The 19,409-nt window shown below is 40.3% G+C and overlaps 1 protein-coding gene across 1 annotated transcript; it reads right to left on the reverse strand.

The window, feature by feature from the left end:
- Nucleotides 1–60: 60 nt before the first annotated feature.
- crocc2 (ciliary rootlet coiled-coil, rootletin family member 2) lies at nt 61–19,263 on the reverse strand. Its single transcript, XM_087784473.1, has 29 exons — nt 19,206–19,263; nt 18,121–18,265; nt 17,609–17,715; nt 16,152–16,358; nt 15,546–15,642; nt 15,271–15,360; nt 15,060–15,176; nt 14,644–14,843; nt 14,257–14,451; nt 13,688–13,832; nt 13,484–13,630; nt 13,193–13,423; nt 12,331–12,524; nt 11,878–12,005; nt 11,396–11,562; nt 10,115–10,294; nt 9,805–9,939; nt 9,602–9,745; nt 6,111–6,349; nt 5,886–6,045; nt 5,641–5,808; nt 4,899–5,283; nt 3,824–3,903; nt 3,628–3,748; nt 3,413–3,567; nt 2,900–3,340; nt 2,544–2,684; nt 2,277–2,477; nt 61–851 (listed from the first exon to the last, which is right to left on the reverse strand). Exons 1-29 carry the CDS (start codon nt 19,244–19,246, stop codon nt 687–689), a joined length of 4,926 nt encoding a protein of 1,641 aa, XP_087640599.1. The 5' UTR covers nt 19,247–19,263; the 3' UTR covers nt 61–686.
- Nucleotides 19,264–19,409: the final 146 nt, after the last annotated feature.

Consider the following 19,409-nt stretch of genomic DNA (forward strand, 5'->3'; position numbering starts at 1 on the left):
TAGACATTTTTTAAGTTTACATTCCAATTTTATTAATAAGCATCATGTTTTCCTGAAACCTCACCACAGATTGACTCATTGAACAAATTCAAATCATCATTTTAAATCAAATCAACAATAGCACAATTCAACTTAAATATAGGCTCCACTTGTTTTTCTTCATTCTAAATCATATCCCAATTTCCCGAAGGAGATCTCCAGAGGGATTAAAAAAAAGTCTACCAAACAAAACTAATCTAATCAATAATCATTTAAAACACATGAGCGACCAATCACGATCTTGTTGATGAATCAAGTTTCACAGCATAAGCAGAATGAGACGTACTTAAGTTCAGGCCTGAGGAAATCCTGAAAACACTTTGGCACATCCACTCCGTTTTTAAACAAAACGATCATTGTTTGTTGTTGTTGAGTTTTTCCGCAGATTAATGTAATCCGGAGAGCACATGGACACGGGTGGGTGCAAACGCCTTTGAGAAGTGTTTTTGTGTGGATGGAGCTTGTTAAGTTTGCTGCTGGGATGTTGCCAGAGGAACCAGAAGTGCTACATACTGCGCTCTGAGCTCCACAAACCACCATCTGATTGAGAAAATCTTCTATTTTTGCGTGACCGTCCGCACCTTTCAAGAACAAACAGACCCGATTTAATCTGATGGCACAGGACAGAAAATAAAAAAAATCATCATCTAGTTTTCCGGGCATCTGGCTCTCTGCCGATGGGTCTTCTGCCTGGTCTCAGGTCCGAGTTCTGCTCGGAGCTGAGTGACTCTTAGAAGATCAGAACTCATATTTAACTCCTTGTGATGCTGGGTTGTCACCTCCGGAAGGCGCTGTGCATGAGTGTGCTCTGACTGGAAGACACAAGACAAAACGGTATGAACAAAAGTAAATTATATTAAAACAATGCAGGCATTTATCACTATCAGTTTGCCTGCTCTTCATCTAAATTACAGTTTACATATATATATTCATAATATTTATTTATTTAACTGTTGAATACACTTACTTTATGTAGTTTTCTACCTGAATACCCACTATTTTGGTTGCAATTGTACAGTACTTTGAGTCAAGTATATTGATACATTTTTTTTAAATGTAAGAATAAATGAAAAGTTTGACATGCATTTTTCTTTTAAACTTCACAGTTTATGAAAAAAATGTATGAAAACATAATTGCATTTCCTTTTAAGATAAGAACGTCTTTATCCTTTATGAAGATGCCTTATCTGATACTCAAGTTGAGAAATTATTTGAACATACTTTAAAATTGTTGTGTTTATGTGTTCACTCAGAACTGTATGAATTCAATAATCTGGTATTTTTCCTTTTCTTTTCCTGTTAGTTCCTGTTTCTTTCTCACACACTCAAATCTAGAATGACAACCTTCATATCAGATTATTTTCCATCAGATTATTGATTCTTGATTAGGTCAACCAGATTTAAAGAGGTGAGTCTAATAACAAAGCTAATTCTTATCACATATAACCTCATGCCAATCACACAGATCTTGAGGTCTCTCCCTCAACTTCGTTCTGTGCGTGCGCCTCCTACAGGCCATAAACGGAATTACAAACTTCTTTTGCTCCTGCCTCAGCTTCTCCACCTGACGACACCCGGAGGGTGACATAATGTGAACGACTTTACCAGGACTGCTCATGCACTTTTGTACCTTCCTGTAATGTGTGTAGCAGAAGCCAAGCACAGAGCCTTCTGGTTCTCACAGTTCTCCCACCTACATGTTCCCGTCACATGACGGATTACTTCATACAGCGTTTGACATGAATGAGGATGAAACTAGCAATAAAAAGATAATAGTCAAATGCATATGCATACATGTGTGTCACCATCTAAAAACATGTCCTCAGATGAACTAAAGGCAGAATAAAACAAGACACATGTTAGCTTATCTTGGCCTCTTTAAGAGAAAAAAAAAATCTTCAATGGCTTTTCAAATAAAATCATTTAAATCAGAGGCAAATCTAAATTATATTCATCCCCAGTGGGTTCTTAAAAAATCCAACATGCACCCCAGATTTCCCACATCCTTTATGCAGTGTACTGGCCAAAAGCAGTTATATGTTGTGGGGTTCGACTTCAAAAGAAACGTCTTTTTTTTATTGGACCATATGAGGTGCAACAGAGGGAGCATTCAGAAGTTGTTTTCAACCCTGCGACCAAAATTATATAAACTTTAAAACATACGGTAATTACAATAAAACATGTACACCAATGAAATTCAAGTACCTTTCATATAGTAATTACAACATTAATGTTACCTTTTCTTTTTTCTTCCAGGTTGAAGGCTTGTTTTTACTCAGTTGTGCCAGCAGCTTCTCCATCTCTGATCTCTCACACTGCAGTTTCTCCACGGCATCTTGGAGATCCATAACCCTATTGTGTAGTTGCTTCTTCTCCAGAAGAAGCTGCTGAATTGCCTCCTCTGTCTGAAAGTCAGCGAAGTGGTTTTGCATTTGATCCTGGAAAAAAATCAAATCAAATCAAAGCCTTATCTTTAAAAAATGAGGTGCATGCGTGGCACGAACCTCTCTCGGTGTCTTGTCCATCTCACATCGCTTGAACTCGGAGACCTCCAGAGCTTTTTGAAGGCTTTGGATCTGGTCGGTTAGTGCATAATTCAACGTTTTCCTCTCTGTTAGGGCATCTCTCATCTGATCAAGACGATCCTGAAGATATGTTGAAAAGTTTGATGGAGGTAAAAAACAAGAACGAAAATTAGATTTTTTCCTTATTGATTTTAAGAGAATATTTATGGAGGAAGACACAATAAAAGGTCCAAATTATCAAAGAGGAACAGGTGGTAATCAAAGGTTAACCAATAGAATGTATATATTCATACATGTTATTATTTTTTTGGCTTTGACATGTTGAGGTCTTATACCTGCATCAGCTTACGGTCATGCTCACTGGAGGTTAAAGCCACTTCAAGTTGTGTCACTTGCTCCTGCAGCGCTCCTGTGTTTGTCCTGTTATTGTTGAGAAAGCTGGAAAGTTTGTGCATCTGATCTCTCAGTTGCATCTCCTGTTGTTCCGACTGTGCTAGAGACGAGGTCAGCCTTTCTTGATTCACTCTGAGTGTGGCACACTGGTCTTCACTCACGCTCAGCTTCCTCCGAGTGTCCACCAGCCTCTCTTGCAGTGCACTTGCCTCGGTGACCAGCTCTGCAGCTCGCAGCTGGGCACGCCGAGACTCGCCTTCGAGGGTACGCTGACTTAGCTCCAGCTGATTGACTCTTTTTACTGCATCCTCCAGAGATTCCCTCAGCTTTCTTTTATCTGAGTTAGCCAATGACTCTGACTTCTGAAGGACCTTTAGCTTGTCCTGTGAGAAAATTGAACAGGAAGCGATGAGTTTCTATTGATGATTCAATTCTTAAAGCAGTTTTCCACAAACCTTGAGTGTCTGACGCTCAGCTTCAGCCGCTTGCATTCGAGTCTTTATAGAAGTGAACTCTCCTTGCTTTTCTTGCTTTGCACTGCACGCTTCCTTATTCACTTGAGATATTGACATGTGAGCTTCATGCAACCGTGTACTCAGCTCCTGATTCCCTATCCGAACAACAAACATGATTATTTTAGAGCAAAAATGACGGTCAGTTAACATCTTACCTTCCTTTGATTCCATCAAAGTTTTCTCCTTTTGTAGCAACTCTGTGGTCAACTTTTCATGTTTATCCAGGAGCTCCTTTAACTGATGACTTAAATGTGAGACTTCTGCTTTACCTCGATCCTGAAAGGTTTAATTTTACAATGAGGTCTCAACAGTAGGACAATTAGGTCATTAGGATGTCAGATGTCACTTTACTCTGTCTCTTTGTGTGTCCTTCAGTTCTTGCTGGAGATCCCGGAGTGCTGCCGAGATCAGGTCCACATCTATCCCTTCATCTTAACCAAAAGACAGGGAAAGAACAATTACTTCTATCACACGGTGTACTCTGGACCCAAGTCCTCTCTTACTAATCATACCTTTGAAGCAGCGCAAAAATGAAGTTGAAAGACTATTATGGCAGTTAGACCTGGGCAAGTGCAGCACTGAAGCTTTTGATAATCAATCACTTTTTTTGGTTTTTATTCTTATTATTCATGACTAGTTTAACTCTAAATCCAAATTGTTAAAGGTGTTTTGTCTACACAGCAGGGAAGACTCAGGACATTTTGGAGAGACCATCTCAATCAGCCGCCTGCATGGGGTCCCTAGACAGTAGCTTGACAAAGTAGTCATGGGGATGAATGTCTGAGCGAAAAGACTCTGAATACGTAATAGATTACTAAGACAAGTTCTTCGTTTAACGGATTAATTTTCTCTTTTTTCCTATTTGTAATTGTCTCTTGAAAATACTTGAATTAAAGAGCTTTTATATCAAATATAAGTTTTCATAATTTAATATTTATTTATTTAGTTCGATTTACATATTATTTAAATAGATTCTATCCTTTTTATGCCATAATTAAAACATTGTAATAGCCTAAAAGCATAACAGCATTCCATTTAGCTTTATAGAACATGTTAAACACATGGCTCAGGGGCCAATTCTGGCCAGAGTAGTCATTTAATGTTGCCCGCCAGACGGTTTCCTCAAAATCCAAGGGGATTAATGTTTCTATAAAGATGCCAGTGTTTAAGACAATGAACAGAGATATTGGGAGTCTCTGTATAATTGTTTACATTCATTAAGTAAAATTGAGGTTGAAGGAAAATAATTTGAAATTTCTTAATGTTTCCCTGGTTAGAGACAGTAAAATTGGTTGTTGGCCCCTAGTATGATTGAGTGTGCCCCCCCTGGTTTATAGTGTATTTTGCTTTGTCTCTCATTGAACTTGAAGCCCATCACAACAGTCCAAGAACATTCAATCGCCCTCCCGTTATGACAGTGAAATACCTTTTGCTTGTAGATGGCTTCTCCAGGAAGTTGGAGAGCGTTGATGACAACCACTTTTGTGTGAAATCTCCATTTGCTTAATGCCAAGTGTTTGCTGCAGAACTGAGCATAAGCCAGTCAACTTGTGCTCCAGCTTGTGGTGTTTGCCGTTACACTCTGCTAGCTGGCATTCCAAGTCCTGGACCTTGCCTTCTGCGAGGCTCGACTGAGCAGCGAGTCTGCTCATCTGACCCGTGACCTCTTCCAAAACCTGCTCCAGTTCAGAGATAGTTTCTCTGTAGTTTTGTTCACTGTGCTTCTGCTGAAGCTCTTGACCCTGGATCAGCTCTTCGCTATGATGCGTGACCGACTCCAGTTCCACAATTCGACGCTCCAGACTTGTCATCTGAAGAAAAAAACACCAAAAATAAGAGGTTGGTATTCAGTTGTCTACTGTCTCAGAAAGAAGCAGTGTCTATAGTGACTCAAAATGTTAAAACTATAACCAGGGTGTTCATGTTTCACTGGTGAAAATTTAAAATGTATAATTATCCAAAGTAATGATTGTTTTAGCCTCTCTCAAGATCAACTATTAAATAGGTCTGATAGACCTTATATTATCTTATTTTACCCTTTATAGTGGGTTGTGGTTTTGGCAGTTTAGGCTTTCCTGAATCCTGCAGATAGCTCATTAGATGCGAGTAAGAATTTGGAATATTTGCTTCAACGTGTTCACAGATTAATTCCCTGCAGGGTTTTCTACCTCATTCAGTGCCGCCTCTCTGCCAGCTTCACACTCCAGCAAACTTTGCTTCAGCCTGAAACCTTCCCCACGTGCCTCCTCCTCCTTCCGTTCCTCCTCACATACTTGGGCCCGCAGTTCTTCCACCTCCTGTCTCTGCAGCTTGTTCTCACCACAGAGAGTCTTTACCTGCTCACAATGAGATCATTTTTGAGAATCATGACTTGGAATTGAGTTGACAACAGGCACTCAGTTTGGGGTTTGACCTGTCTCCGGAGCACCTGCAGCTCTCTTCGTGCCTGCAGATGAGACTTGTCCAGCTCCCTGATGTTACTATGCAAGGTCGCCGCCTCCTGTTGAATAGAGCTTTGATTCTCCTCCAAAATGAACACTTTCTGCTCCTTCTCCTCCACAGCAAGTCTCAGTCTATCAAGATATGAAAACAGGAGGATCATTCATCATTCTTTTTGTCTTCTTGATGACAGGCAGACCTGATATTTTCACTCTCTGTTCTCTTGATGGAACTTCTCAACTCCTGGTTGGATCCTTGGATCATCTCTTTTTCTCTGGTCTCATCAATCAAAAGCCTTTTAAGATTAAGAGCTTCTCCTCTTTGCTTATCACATTCTTCTTTACACTGCTGGAGTTCTCTATGACCTTCGATTAGCTCCTTCTGAGCTTTTACATATTTACTCTCCGTCTCTTGCAGCTGTCGACGAAGGCCCGTTAACTAAAGGAGCACAAGAAGAAAGAAGGTTTTTGTTAAATTTCTGACACATTTATTTGAAATCATCGACATGTGCAAGGGGGCGCAACAGAAGGGAGGCAACTTGTGACCTTTCTGTGTGGAGTTTGTATGTATGTTCTCCCTGTGTTGCGTGGGTTTACTCCGGTTTCCTCCCGCAATTCAAAAACATATGGAGGTTGATTGAGAACCTGGAGAAATTGTCTGTAGGGATGAGTTTGTGTGAATGGTTGTGCGTCTTTCAACCTGCGACAGACTGGCGTCCTGTCCAGATTGTCCCCTGCCTCTCGCCCGAAGAAACTGGGATAGAAGCCAGACCCCCGTGACATCCATTAAGGGATTAGGAAATTAATGAATAAATGAACATGAGCGGGTAAAAAGGAAAGAAAAAATGTATACTAATATCTCAAATTATAAGCTTATGTCCAATTACTTGTTAAACATTACATAACTTGAGGAAAAAGCTCCATAATTTCTAATTTTCTCCCCTTTAAGTGTACATGTGATTTTTTTTATTTTTTATTGGGAAAACCTCAGTCAAGAATTTCCAAACGGCATGAAAAAACTAGGAGAGTCAAAATCTATTAGCATTCAAGATCATGCATCCCTTTTCCAACAACTTTTACTCTTATTGGAAGTTTCTCTATAATTGTTGACAGAGATAATTTATGTTGCTTACTTTAAACTATGGCATCTTCATAGATCATCAACAAAAACATTAATCTACTTTGATTATGAGTCAACTATCCAGCGAGACACCAGACTTGGCCCTCGGGTCTTGGGTTTGACAGATATGTATTAAACCTTTTTTTCCGATAACATTAAACACAACACGAGTGAAGTAAAGATATACAAATACCGGCTTGAAATAAAGCGTGACCTATATTAAGTTCTATGACAACATGGTGTTTAGCAGAGAGAACATTAGGGAGGACGGAGCTTATCTGGGCATGGACAGGAGCCAGATATGTCTTTAGTAAGGCCTTTTTCCTCCCAGCATATCTTCACAGGGACCGTAGCATAAAAACCCACATAGCGCAGAATGATAAACAGCAGCAGCCCCCTCTGGAGGCAGTGGGGGGGAGGATGATGAGTAGGAGTGTAGCGTTCAGAGGCCACACAAGATGGTCTTTTTTCATAAACTCTAATGTGAGAAAAAATAACCCAGCACTGATCTCTCCAATTATGCCGCGCTTTATCTGATTATTCTTGTGGAGGGAGTTCGAGGGGGTGCAGGTCCGGAGCCAGTGAGCGAGGACAGCAGTGTTGTGTTTTCTGGACGAGAAAGGGGGACCCGGGGTCTGTACGGTGCCAGCTTTTGCTGCAGCGAGGAAGAAAATAAACACTAACCCCCCAGTGGTTTATTTACACAAGGGGTTAACTCGATCTTTGATTTCATAACAGGGACTAAATCCTATGCATTCCCTGATATCACTCTATCCCCATTGCAAGTTCTTTAATTCTGTATCACAAGTTCCCATTCCTGCTTTGTCACACTCTGACATGTGAATCCTAAAATGGGATTAGTAAAAACAATCAAATAAGGAAATCAGTAAGGGTGTCAGCCAAATATGACAGAGCTGCTGATGTTTAACGTGATATACGGCAGGGAGGGCCTTTCAAGCCTTCAAAGTCTCCTGCTCTTGCTCCCCCACATCCTCATCCACTATACTTTGACAAGACTAAAGAGACACTGCGAAGACAGGATGATCCCCATATTTGCTTTTCTATTGAAACCAAAAGTCTTGCATTAACAATCGTTCCATTTTTCCACGGAAACCAAAACGTTTAAATCAACTCACCGTGAGGCCCCAACAGCTTTGGAGTCACTTCTTAATGAGGTGACTGTGAGCTTGTTGTTTCACTAAATCGCCTCGTAAGCCAAGGCTTGAGTTCTGACCTTAAGCAACCCAAGAGTCTTGATTAATGGTTCTTGTTTGACCCAATAAGGCAAAGTCGGTGGGTCTGTCATAAATTTCTGATATTTATATAAAGATCAAGAAGATTTAAATTTCCTCGCTCAAATTCGACAACATACGGTCAAAAACTGTGATCAGCAGAAAAGTCCTGTTGGACACAGTGTCCCTTTTAAGGATTTGGCCGAGTGTTCGATGGCATGCTGATGCTAGTTAACTGTGAAGCGTTGGCCAATGTCAACAGAGGCCGATGGTAAATGGCTCCCTGCTCGCACTGGTACTAATTGGTATAAAATCCCCCATCTTGTGCCGAAACCTCCCTTGCCAAGCTAAACAAGCTGGAAACTTTCTGTCCATTTATATGATGTATAAAGACCTCTGCCATCTTCATGAGAATTTATGTTTCATGAGTAAACAATCACCAAACCTTGGTCAGCCTCACTATAGGTTGGAAAATGTGATCATTACCCCCGCCAAGGAGGGTAGGTGCATATTCTGGGTATGGATTTCTGTCTGTGTAGTGAAAGCGAAGATGATAATGTGACAAAGAAAAGATGAGCTTTTTGACACATGTGGTCGAATCTAAATTGATGGCATTTTCAAAAGGCTTTGCCATTTGTTGTATGCCTTCTAACTGCTGCTGCACTGTTCAGCAAAAGCTCAAAAAAGACTTTCCATGCAAAATGTTATTGTTTATTATACATTGTTTCTGTACTAGATAAGAGGGGGAGCATTGAGGACTTTGGAATGCTGCAGTGAATGTCATGGATGGCTTGTTGAAGTCCAACTCCCTCTCCCAGAACTTAGCATACTATTAAATCATTGACACAACTTTAATTAATCGCTGCAAAAGCTGTGTGTTTATGTAGTTGTGTGAAATTTGCCCCAAGGTATGCACTGCTTTAATACTTTTTTTTTTTTTAAGGCAAGGGTGCTTGTTGGTGATCAGTGCCGACCATGGCTCCACAAATTTAAAATATGTGTCTGAGATAAAAATTGTGTTTATTTTAACCACAAAAAATGTGAAAACAGCAACAATTTCAATAATAACAGAAATTCTGTTTACTCAGGTCAGGGACAGATCTTAAGAAACTGGATTAAGATGAATATTTTGCTTTTCTGAAAAAATAATTACTGATTAAAAAACAAAAATCAACAAAATTGTAAGGCAGTTATTATAACTTATAAATAGTTTGTACATTGTTGTGCAACCATCATAATACACTTGCTTGAGGACAATACCTTCAATATCACAAAAAAAGCAGGTCTACTGCTGGTGTAAATACTTAAGATACAATAAAAGTGACTTGAAATTCCTCACCTCTTCCTCAGCCTGCTTGTTCTGTTGGTTCACCTCCCTGACCTGCTCAGATAAACTCTTCTCTGCACTCTCACGAGAGTTCAAAGACTCTTCGAAATGAGTCTGTAAGGATTTCAGCTGTGACTGGAGATGACCCATTGCATTCTGGAAACATTAACATGTGTGATTCATGTGGTACTTTTGACGTGTTCAATCATATTTACCTTGTGTTGCTCCTGCCTGCTCAGAGCCTCTCTCTGCATGCGCTCCAACTCCATGCTTGAGGCCGCCAAGTCCTGCTGGAGTCCTACAAGTTTCTCCACCACGGCAGCCTTTTCTGTTTCCATCTGGGTCAGCTCCTGGTCATAACACACTGTGAGGTCAGTGTCAGTGAATTTATGATCTCAATTCCCATGGAGGGATAGAACCGGACAATGCATGGCAATCATAAAGGCACCACCTGAGATGTTAAAGGTTTAATATATTTTTACCACTTTGGGGAAACATTTAAAATTCCCACAATCCCAAACACACCTGTTGCTTCTTGCTCTCAGCCTGCAGAAGGCTCTGGTTGCAGTCCTGCTGCACTGTGACGATTTCATTCTGCATCAGCTGCAGCTCCTTCTGGCTCTGGAGATGCAGGTCCTCGTACTGTTTCTGCTGCTGCTCCTTGGCCCGCTCCCATTGAAGAGTCAGCTCTGCACACTTCTGCTCCTGTAAACAAATGTGCAACACAACTAGTTATATGATGGAGAAAGCATCTAAGCATGTATCAAGAGACAATAGTCCCATTGATTGGTTAAGACATGCATGGTTGAAATTGTAAAATAAATACAGGGGAGTCATCATAGGTGACTTCAGATCCTAGACAAAGTTTACTCGTATCCTGTTTTGACATAATGTGCTTGTTGTTGTCGGAAAACCAGTCTTGTTGATGGCAAATAGGTGACAACACCTGCAAACAACTAACTTGAAAAAGAAAATTAGCAAGAATTAACGATAATAACAGTGCGTGTCACGGAAGCACAAGATCATTAAAAATAACATTCCCTTTAGGAAGGAAATTAAACAGTGTTTACAGTCTTCATGATGCTGATCAAGGCATCTTTTAAAGTCAAGCAAAACATTCCTTGTCACCTTTAATGATATGTTTTTGTCACAGCATAAAGGAAACATGTAGAAACTGGCACAATGAAGACATTTAAGGGGTTTTAAAAATCTTATATATATACTGTACTTGAGTATTTAGTACAGTATTGATTGTGAAGGATTATTTTGTGTGCCTAGTTTTGCCTTCAACAAGGCAGTTTTTTGGCCATGTTAACGTTTACATAAGAAAATAAAGTGCAGTTCACAAAAAAGCCTTAAATAATTAACAGGAATAACTCTTAAGTACATAACTTCAGTCATTTTTTGCAGCCCCTAAATTCATGTTCATGTTGATGTTGTGACCTACAAAGATTCCTGCGAATAAGTAAAAATAAGAGAGATTATGAACGTCAACAATTATACAGAGACTTCCAATAACAGTAAAATAATAATTTATATTAATAATTATTCTGAAATTAGGGGCAGGAGCGAATAATGATGTATTCTATTCCATATTAACCCTTTTCTTTGCCTTATTTCCTTTTATCTAGATTTTTTATTCTTGCACTATGTTCTTTTCTTTTTATGAAACTTGCTGTACTGAACTGGAAACCCAATATCTATCCATCCATCCATCTACAGTATCTAATACAATGGGGTTAAAGGAAAAGAATTTGTGTTAGTGCTTTCGGGAAATACAAAAACAATTAACATTCTCTCATTTACCATTAACCTGCGCTCCGTCTCTAGCTGCTTTTGTTGAAGCTCGTTCCTTTTGTTGTGGGTCAAAAGCGCTTCCCTCTCAACCCGGGCCAGCTGCTCCAATTTTCTGCGCTCTTCCGATGCCTTTGCCAACTGGCACTCGGCATCCTTACGTGTCTGAGAAGCATCACCTGATAAGACAAATGTGATCTTATTTATCCATCCCATCATTACACACATTGGATGAGTTAAGATCTTCAGGATGTTTATGGACTTTTATTTATAGCCAATTTTTATTCATGTCCATATGTTGATCTGCTTCATGTGTGTTATTGCAGAGTGGTAAGACCCTGGTCAGCTGAGAAAGCAGCTCAGTGATCCTGCAGCCCAGCTGTTGCAGAGCTCACATTTGAAATATGGTTCTCTAGTGGGCTGTTGGAAAGGCTTCATGGCCAGAAGGTTTGGCACAAAGCACAAGAGGGTCTCTACAGGCGGGGGCTACTCACGCGTCAAGCCCTCGTTAGCTAGACACAAATTGAGCCTCTCCCTCTCGGTCCTGGTGCACTCAGTCTCCAGAGACAAAGAAAGCTCCTGGCTTTCGAACAGAGCCTTCTCCAGGGATTGCTTCTCTCTTCTGAAACACAGAACGCACACAAGTTCACGACTAAAAAAGCTCTTTGAACAACTTGGTGTGGAAGGTCATAAAATCCAATGAAGCATCAGGAGGGTAGTTTCCAAATAAAACCATGTTACTGAAAGACTCTTGTTACATGAAACTCCCTTGGCATGGGCTCCATGAACAACATTAACACTCACCGTTGTTTGGATTTTCATGAACACACTTCTACAAACTTGTTTATGCATATCCAGGCTTAAAAGCTACCACAGCCGCTCTATTACAGTTTGTTGTGGCATCATTGACACCAGCAAAAGAATGAATCAATAAGTTTAGTTATTACCTCAGGACAGCCAGCTCGTGAGTGAGAGCAGAAGCTTTTCGCTCGGCAGAGTTGAATTTGACATCCACTGCTGCCTTTTCTTTGGCCTGTTGTTCCAGATCGCTGGTCGCCGTCTCCAAAGCTGTTCTTTGGGTTTCAAGCATTTCCTGGGTTGCACGAAACTTCCCCGATAGTGTATCGAGCGTTTTGCTGAGCTGATGGGCAAATATACACACAAAATATGTTCATGAAGAAACCCACATAGCATAGCTGGATACAGAACCAACAGATGAGTCAGCAGATTGAAGGACTAACAGCCTTAAGGGAGAATCATTGACCCTTCATGATGGTGATTTATTTAAGGAGTGGGAAACATAGATTAGATCTCACTTTAATTAGTGAAAGTTGTTCTCATGCTTTCACACCACGCGTGTGTTTGGATCCGTTTTTTGATTATCAACCACACTTGATTGAACCCACGCCGGCTAAATATTACCACATGAGTGTTTCCTTCTCTGCTTGGGTAAATATTAAATGGGATGAGTTACAACAATGTTATGAATGTGAGGAGAGCCCAACCTCTGCGGCTTATTTTACACACTGCTGATTTATTTTGACAAAGCAAATATCTTAAACTCTCTGGAAAGATTCTGTCAACTTGTTTAGTTATGTAAAACATTAAATGAGCTCAACATGGGTGTTTTAGTTTCACAAGTCAGAACAGATAATAAAGCAGAAGAGGATTCTTATCATTCTTCAGCAGATAGAAGGGTAAGATCTTCAGAACCACATACCTAATCCAGCTCAAGCTCTTTAACAAAAACATTTCAACAGAACTGTCAGGATGAGTGTTTATGTGGCGCGTTTGCTGCGAGCATCTGACCTGGAGGTTCTGCTCCAAGACTTTAGTGTTCTCCTCCTGGAGAACAACCATCTCAGCCTCTAGTTTACGTGACAAAACTTGCGAGTGACGGATGGCGTTCTCCAGATTCTTCTTCTCCGCCATCATCTCCATCAACTCCTCTTGCACCCTCATGGTCTCGTCTCTGGCTGCTGCCCGCTCTGCCTCCGCTTCTCTCCTCCGACGCTCAAGCTGTGCCTTTTCACCTTCAGACTGAATCAAAAACACTTCAGTATGTTTTACCCACAATGGAAGAACTTTGCAGAAACTAACCTGCAGGAGCAGATGATTCAGATCAACTTTGTCTTTAGCCAGTCCCTCGCTCAGGGCAGCCATTTTGGCCATAGAGTCTTTAAGTGTGGCGTGCTGCGTTTGTAGTTTTGTGTTCATGATTTCCTGCGCAGCATTTTGAGACTCCATCTGTGGCGTAAATAAGAAATTTGGCCCATGATAGGTTCATGATTGACAACAGTCTACCTTGCTGAGGGCCTTAACCAGGCTGCTCTTCTCATCTTCCAGCACATCCCTTTGTAGGATGACCTGACTTAGAGCTTCCTTCAGAGTCACCAGCTCTCTGTGCAGCTCAGAGTGCTTCCCTTCAAACTCCTCAGTGACCCTCTCGCTATAACACGAAGGCATCGCACACAAATCACTCACACGATGTCGTCAACTTACACATATTATTTCAATAAACAATCCAAAAACTGCAATCTATTTCCCTTTGAAAGATGGAGAGAGGTCAGTGCCAAAAGTAAGAACGCACAGGGAGATGCTTTTTCACTGGATCGCATGTCATGCTCCAATTTTGACTTAATCAAATTTTTAGCAAAAGACAACTTGGGGAAAAAAAACAAAAAACATCCTTCTTGCATGAGCACGGTAATGTGATGTAAATCATTTATGTTTTTATTTGAATGTCATCTGGGTGTGTTTGTGGCTTTGGTTGACATGTGTTACTGATCTGAACTTTAAACAAAACGAGTTTGAACACAATCGCGGGTGACGGGATGAATGTTGTGTAACAGTCATTTTAAGTGCTCGTGTACCCTCGCTGGGCCTCCGTGCGCTGACGTGCCAGCTGCATTTCCAGATCTTCTCTCTGCTCTCTTAGGAGGTCCCGCTGTCTCTCGAGCTCCGAAGACGAGGCTCGCAAAGCCTCCAGATCTGCACGCTGGGAGTCTAACTCCCGCCGCATCCCAGAGACAAGATCATCACTTCCGTGATTACTGGAATGGGAGGCACTGAGGAAGAGAGGAAATGATTTCTATTAGTAAGGAGGGCACTCGCACATACAAATATGTTTACATTGTTCTTAAACAAATGGTTATATTTGGTACAATTTAAGAATAGGTGATGTATGCAAGTTTGATTGACATTCCATTCAATGATAAAAATAGTTTTGTGAGAATACTATGTTAAATGAAGTGGGTTACCTGGAGATGAGCTCCAGTGAGCAGTGATAACTCTCTTTGCGTCCAAGATTTTCCTCCAGAGCTTTTTTGGCCTCTTGATGTTCCACGGTCAATTTCTGGTTCCTCTGCTCCAATTCGCTCGTCTCACTGTCCTTCTCAAGCAAACGATTTTGCAACCCATTCACTTGTTTTAGTGAAGCGTTCAGACGTTCCTGCAGGTCCTGTAGTTTTTGAACGTTTTAGACATTTAGGGATAAAGTAAATTATATCCACCAAAAAGTAAAACAAGTTTGTCACACTATTGAAAATGAATGTTATTGTGTTCATTCATTTTTCTCAAACTAGCTTTAAAACTTCTCTTTGACCAAAGAAAAGTAAAAAAAAACGATAATATTGTTCGGTCTAAGTGTCAACAATCTGTGGGACAATAACTAAACCTGAGTTTGTCTCTGGTGTTTGGAGAGAAGATTTTTCACGGCCATTATAGTTGTGTTTCTTCGAGGAGAAGGTGGGTTGACAGGTGAGGTCAACACATTCTCAGAATCTCCAACCAGCTGATCATGATTTGTAGAATGGGAAAGATTAAAAAAAAAAGTTAAACATTATTTTTAAAACAAGATAAACTCTACACACATTTCATCCTCTAACCTTGCAGATTTGGGATAATGTTTCCTGATATGTTTCAATCTCTGTGCACAGGACCTCCATCTCCACTTTATCATCTGCTCCTTGTGTCTCCTGAACAGGAAACCATTCATGTCAGATAAGCAACACATACAGAACACGCCTGACATTCCCCAGACTGCAACCCTTCGAGACAAGGAAGTTGTGGAGTTTATCAAGCTGTAAGTCCAGACTACAGCCAATTTAAACCGACCCCCTGTTTATCTGCCACATCCCACTGCTAATTCCCCAGGTCCCACCAGCTTGTCCAGACTGATCCTCATTGTGTCGATGCTGGCGTCCTTCTCGCTGCTCTGTCTCCAAAGGTTCTTCACTGTGTCTGTAAGCTCGAGGGTTCTGAAGGCAACAAAGTATAAGTCACTACAAAGCTCATTGCATAATGTCTCTTTTTAAATCAAATTGTTTGGAATCATTGTTTTAGAAGACTTGTTAAACTTAATCAGTAAACCTTTCCAAAAACTGATCCTCTTATATACTCATTTTGTTCCCAAGATCAACTGCTTCCTCATCACCTGTCAAAACCTTCACTTGACACTTCCTCTCTTAAACTTGAACTTATTCAATCTTTCTTTTAGACATATCGGCTGGTTTCCTCACTTTTTGTTACATTTTAGCTTTTACTCTCCCAGTATTTAAGGTCTCATTATCTTGTAATCATCTCCTCCAGGCCTTCCAAGTTATCAGTAACTGCTTAGATCTGAACTTATTATGTTTCCCAGATGAGGACTGTATTATTAACTGTATCAGCATTGATCAGCTACCATCTCCTCAATCCTGTCCCAACCATAAATATTCAATGGTCAGATATGTTACAATGCATGCTTTAAAAAAACGTAATTGTCCACCTTGATTCAAGTTCCACTTTTTCTGCATCCCAGCGTCCCTGGAATTGCATGGCCTCTTTGAGTTTTTCTCTCAGCTGTCTCTCCAGTGCAGACACTTCAAGGCCATTTGTGTTGCTCTCCTCGCCGGCTCTGGACTGAAGACTTGCAAAAGCTAAAACAATCTGCTGTGTACCTGTAGCACATTCTCCCCGCATGCTAGACAAAGTTCTGAAAACAAAAATCAAGTTGAATTTTACATAATAGGGTCATCATTTAAAAATAGTATGTTTATTTGACAATAAATAAGATGGTAATGTGATTGTCAACATATCGTGGTTCACCTTACGTCTCCAATAACTGCACCCGCCTTACTTATGGTGCCAACAAAACAGTGAACTCCCATAATGCCTTTCTACAAACTAATCTATTTATTGCTTGCTAATTCGTCCTGCAATGCTGTTTGTAATTCCTACATCTATGTTGCTTTGTTAAAGATGATCACATGCTTTGATGGGTTGGCTGGGTGGCAAAGAACTACGGAAGCTCTTCATGTCACTGTTACTAAAGATTGTTAAAAGGGATGGCACTGGGATGCAATATTGAGTTTGAAAGTTCAAATAATTATTTTTAAATATATTTTTTTAATTCAACCAATTGACTAATGTAATGGTCACTACTTCACAGATTTATTTTTAACGCACATGGTTTTCCGGTATTAACTCCCGCAATAAACAAGGGACCACTGTAATGGCCACTGACTGCCAAACCAAACAACTGTCTATTTCATGCTGAAGGTTTAGGGCAAACAGGAAAGAGGTTTTATTGGTTACACTTTAGTATCTGTTATAACTAATAATAGATCATTAGTTATCAGTTAATTTATGAGCTACCATTTCTCAGTAAATGAAGAATAGTTGCAATAATGTATATAAACTATTAACTGATACTAAGTCATTCATTTGAAAGTAATTTACTAATAGCTTGTACATGATTAATTACTAATGTATATATAAAAGTATAGTAAAAAAAATCATTAACATACACTTAAGAAGTAATTTTTAACTTGTTAACTAATAGTCTATTAATTATCTGTAAACTATCTATAAGGTAAATAAATGTGCATTATAAATCATGTACAAACGGCTAACAGATACTTGTACCGGTCAGTTATTCTAAAATGTTACTGTTTTAAGTATATTCTGTTCTTAAATTTAATGGTGGTATAAAGGGCGACGAGCAGGACTGTAGTGGAGTGCAGGCATGAAATACTCAATGATTAAAAAGTAGATCCTTGTTTTATGTTGGTCGTTGGTTTTCTTTATCTGTCATGTATATTTTTTACCCTTTGTATGGAATTACTACCACTTTCTTAAATGGAGTGTAGGTTTAGATAACGGAGAATCTCAACAGGCAGAGCGGCTTCTTAGGTTGCTTAGAAGGTTTTCACGTTCATGGACTGGGCATGACACTACACTCACCTGTCAGTGAAAGTCCTTAACTGGTTGAAAGCACTCCGGAGGGAGGTGGCCTGGCGCCACACTGATCTGACATGAGCCTGTTCACAGCTTAACCACGACGAGTGTGCCTGAGATACACACACAATAAGGGGGGTTAAAGTCTGCTCTTTGAGTTGTCAGGCTTTCTTTGGTGGTGGTGGCGGCAACATCAGTCCAGTGATGCTACACAGATGCAACCTACGAAGGCCTCAACACACACAAACAGATTTTCCGATTTCCCTGAATCCACAGACATAGTCCATTTACAGCACGAGCTGTAAATTGTTTGCAAAAACTCTCTGCCTTCCCCTAAGCAGTTGGAATGTTTTCACAGGAAACAACAACTTGCAAAGAAATAACGAGGGAATTGAGCGAGGAGGGATGAAACTTGCTATGAATGGAATTCCGACCCCAAGTGAACCCACCAAGTCTATAAAGTGAGAAACATAAACTTGTGTTGCTTGTTGGCTCAATGTTTATACAGAAATTCTCACCTCCTGTTCTCTGCTCAAGTGTTTATCACACAATTTGATTTCTTCATGGGCTGTCCACAAGCTCTCCGTGAGCCCTTGGTTGACCGTGTTGGCTTGTTCCAGTTGCTCACGAAGCAAAGAGTTGACTTGGCTAAGACTGGTGCATCTGGGGGGAAAGCAAACATGGTGGAAGTCCTTTGAAACACTTTACATGTTCCTATAACCCATGTACAGCCATTCAAAGTTGCCATTTATGATAACTTCAACACAGTCTATTTGTATGCTTCAGATCCACCCTTGCCTACCACACTTACTGGCCCAGCGTGTGTGACAGTTTCCTAACATCTGTGTCAACTTACATTTAATTCTTACCAGATCTTCTCGTTCACAAAAATGTTTACATCATTCCCAACACACACCCAGTTATTGTAAATTATGCTGCATTACTTTGCAGTATTATCTTTGTGAAGTGATGCCAAATGATGTGTAGATATAAGAATAGAGAGTGAGCTAAATCAAGACATGTGAAAATGTCACACAGTTCTTCTTACTTTCGCAATTTCTGCAGTTACGTTACAATAACTCCTCTTTTATCGCACTATTATAACCTCGTTTTCACAAACAGGTATTAAATCTGATCCAGCTACACAGCCTGACTTACTGTTAACTTGACACATCTTTTGAATAGTTGAGGAAACAAGTCTACATATTTCTACTAGTTTCTCTGACAAATTGGAAACAAGCTGCCAAAGACAGGCCCTTCCTTCTGCCTGTAACTGGGGCAAGGAAAAAAACAAGGAGAAAACTGAGGGGTGCTCGGAATATTACTCGCCCATGAGTTTCTGAGAAATATTACCGCTTGATTTCTACTTTCACAACATGAAACCGAAAAGAAAACGGGAGCAAATATTTGACAGACGTATCTGTAAATTTACTGGTCCACATCTCTATCCAAGTTCAGAATGCATGCTGCGGTGGGTCCTCTCATGTCAGGACTGAAGCTAAGATGTGGTTTTTCTAAACTGTTTTGGATACACGGAGCTCGGACAATTTGCAAGGAGACGTTCGGGAAAATCGGTCTGCTTGTGCAACACGTTGTCACTTACTTTCTCTGTTCCTCCTCCAGCTGAGCAGACTTGTCATCCATGTTGAAATCTTGTTGTGTTTTCCTTTGACACGGGGCCTCATCCTGCAGCTGGATACACACACATCAACACCGCTATTGGCACCTCAATGGCATTCTATTAGAGGCCGTAAATTAGTAGTTTCAAAATATTTATAAAGCAGCATAATTGCCAAATAAATATCCA

The sequence above is a fragment of the Callionymus lyra genome, chromosome 2 (genome assembly GCF_982586985.1).
Source record: "Callionymus lyra chromosome 2, fCalLyr1.hap1.1, whole genome shotgun sequence".
NCBI lineage: Eukaryota > Metazoa > Chordata > Actinopteri > Syngnathiformes > Callionymidae > Callionymus > Callionymus lyra.

Bases quoted from the DNA above. Each gene is read 5' to 3' on its own strand.
- crocc2 (XM_087784473.1), bottom strand. From the start codon at position 19,246: ATGGATGACAAGTCTGCTCAGCTGGAGGAGGAACAGAGAAA. The intron at 10,295-11,395 runs GTAAATGAGAGA...ATTTGTTTACAG, and splicing joins AGACGGAGCGCAGGTTAATG to GAGCAGAAGTGTGCAGAGCT. The intron at 6,046-6,110 runs GTCTGCCTGTCA...ATATCTTGATAG, and splicing joins ACAGAGAGTGAAAATATCAG to ACTGAGACTTGCTGTGGAGG.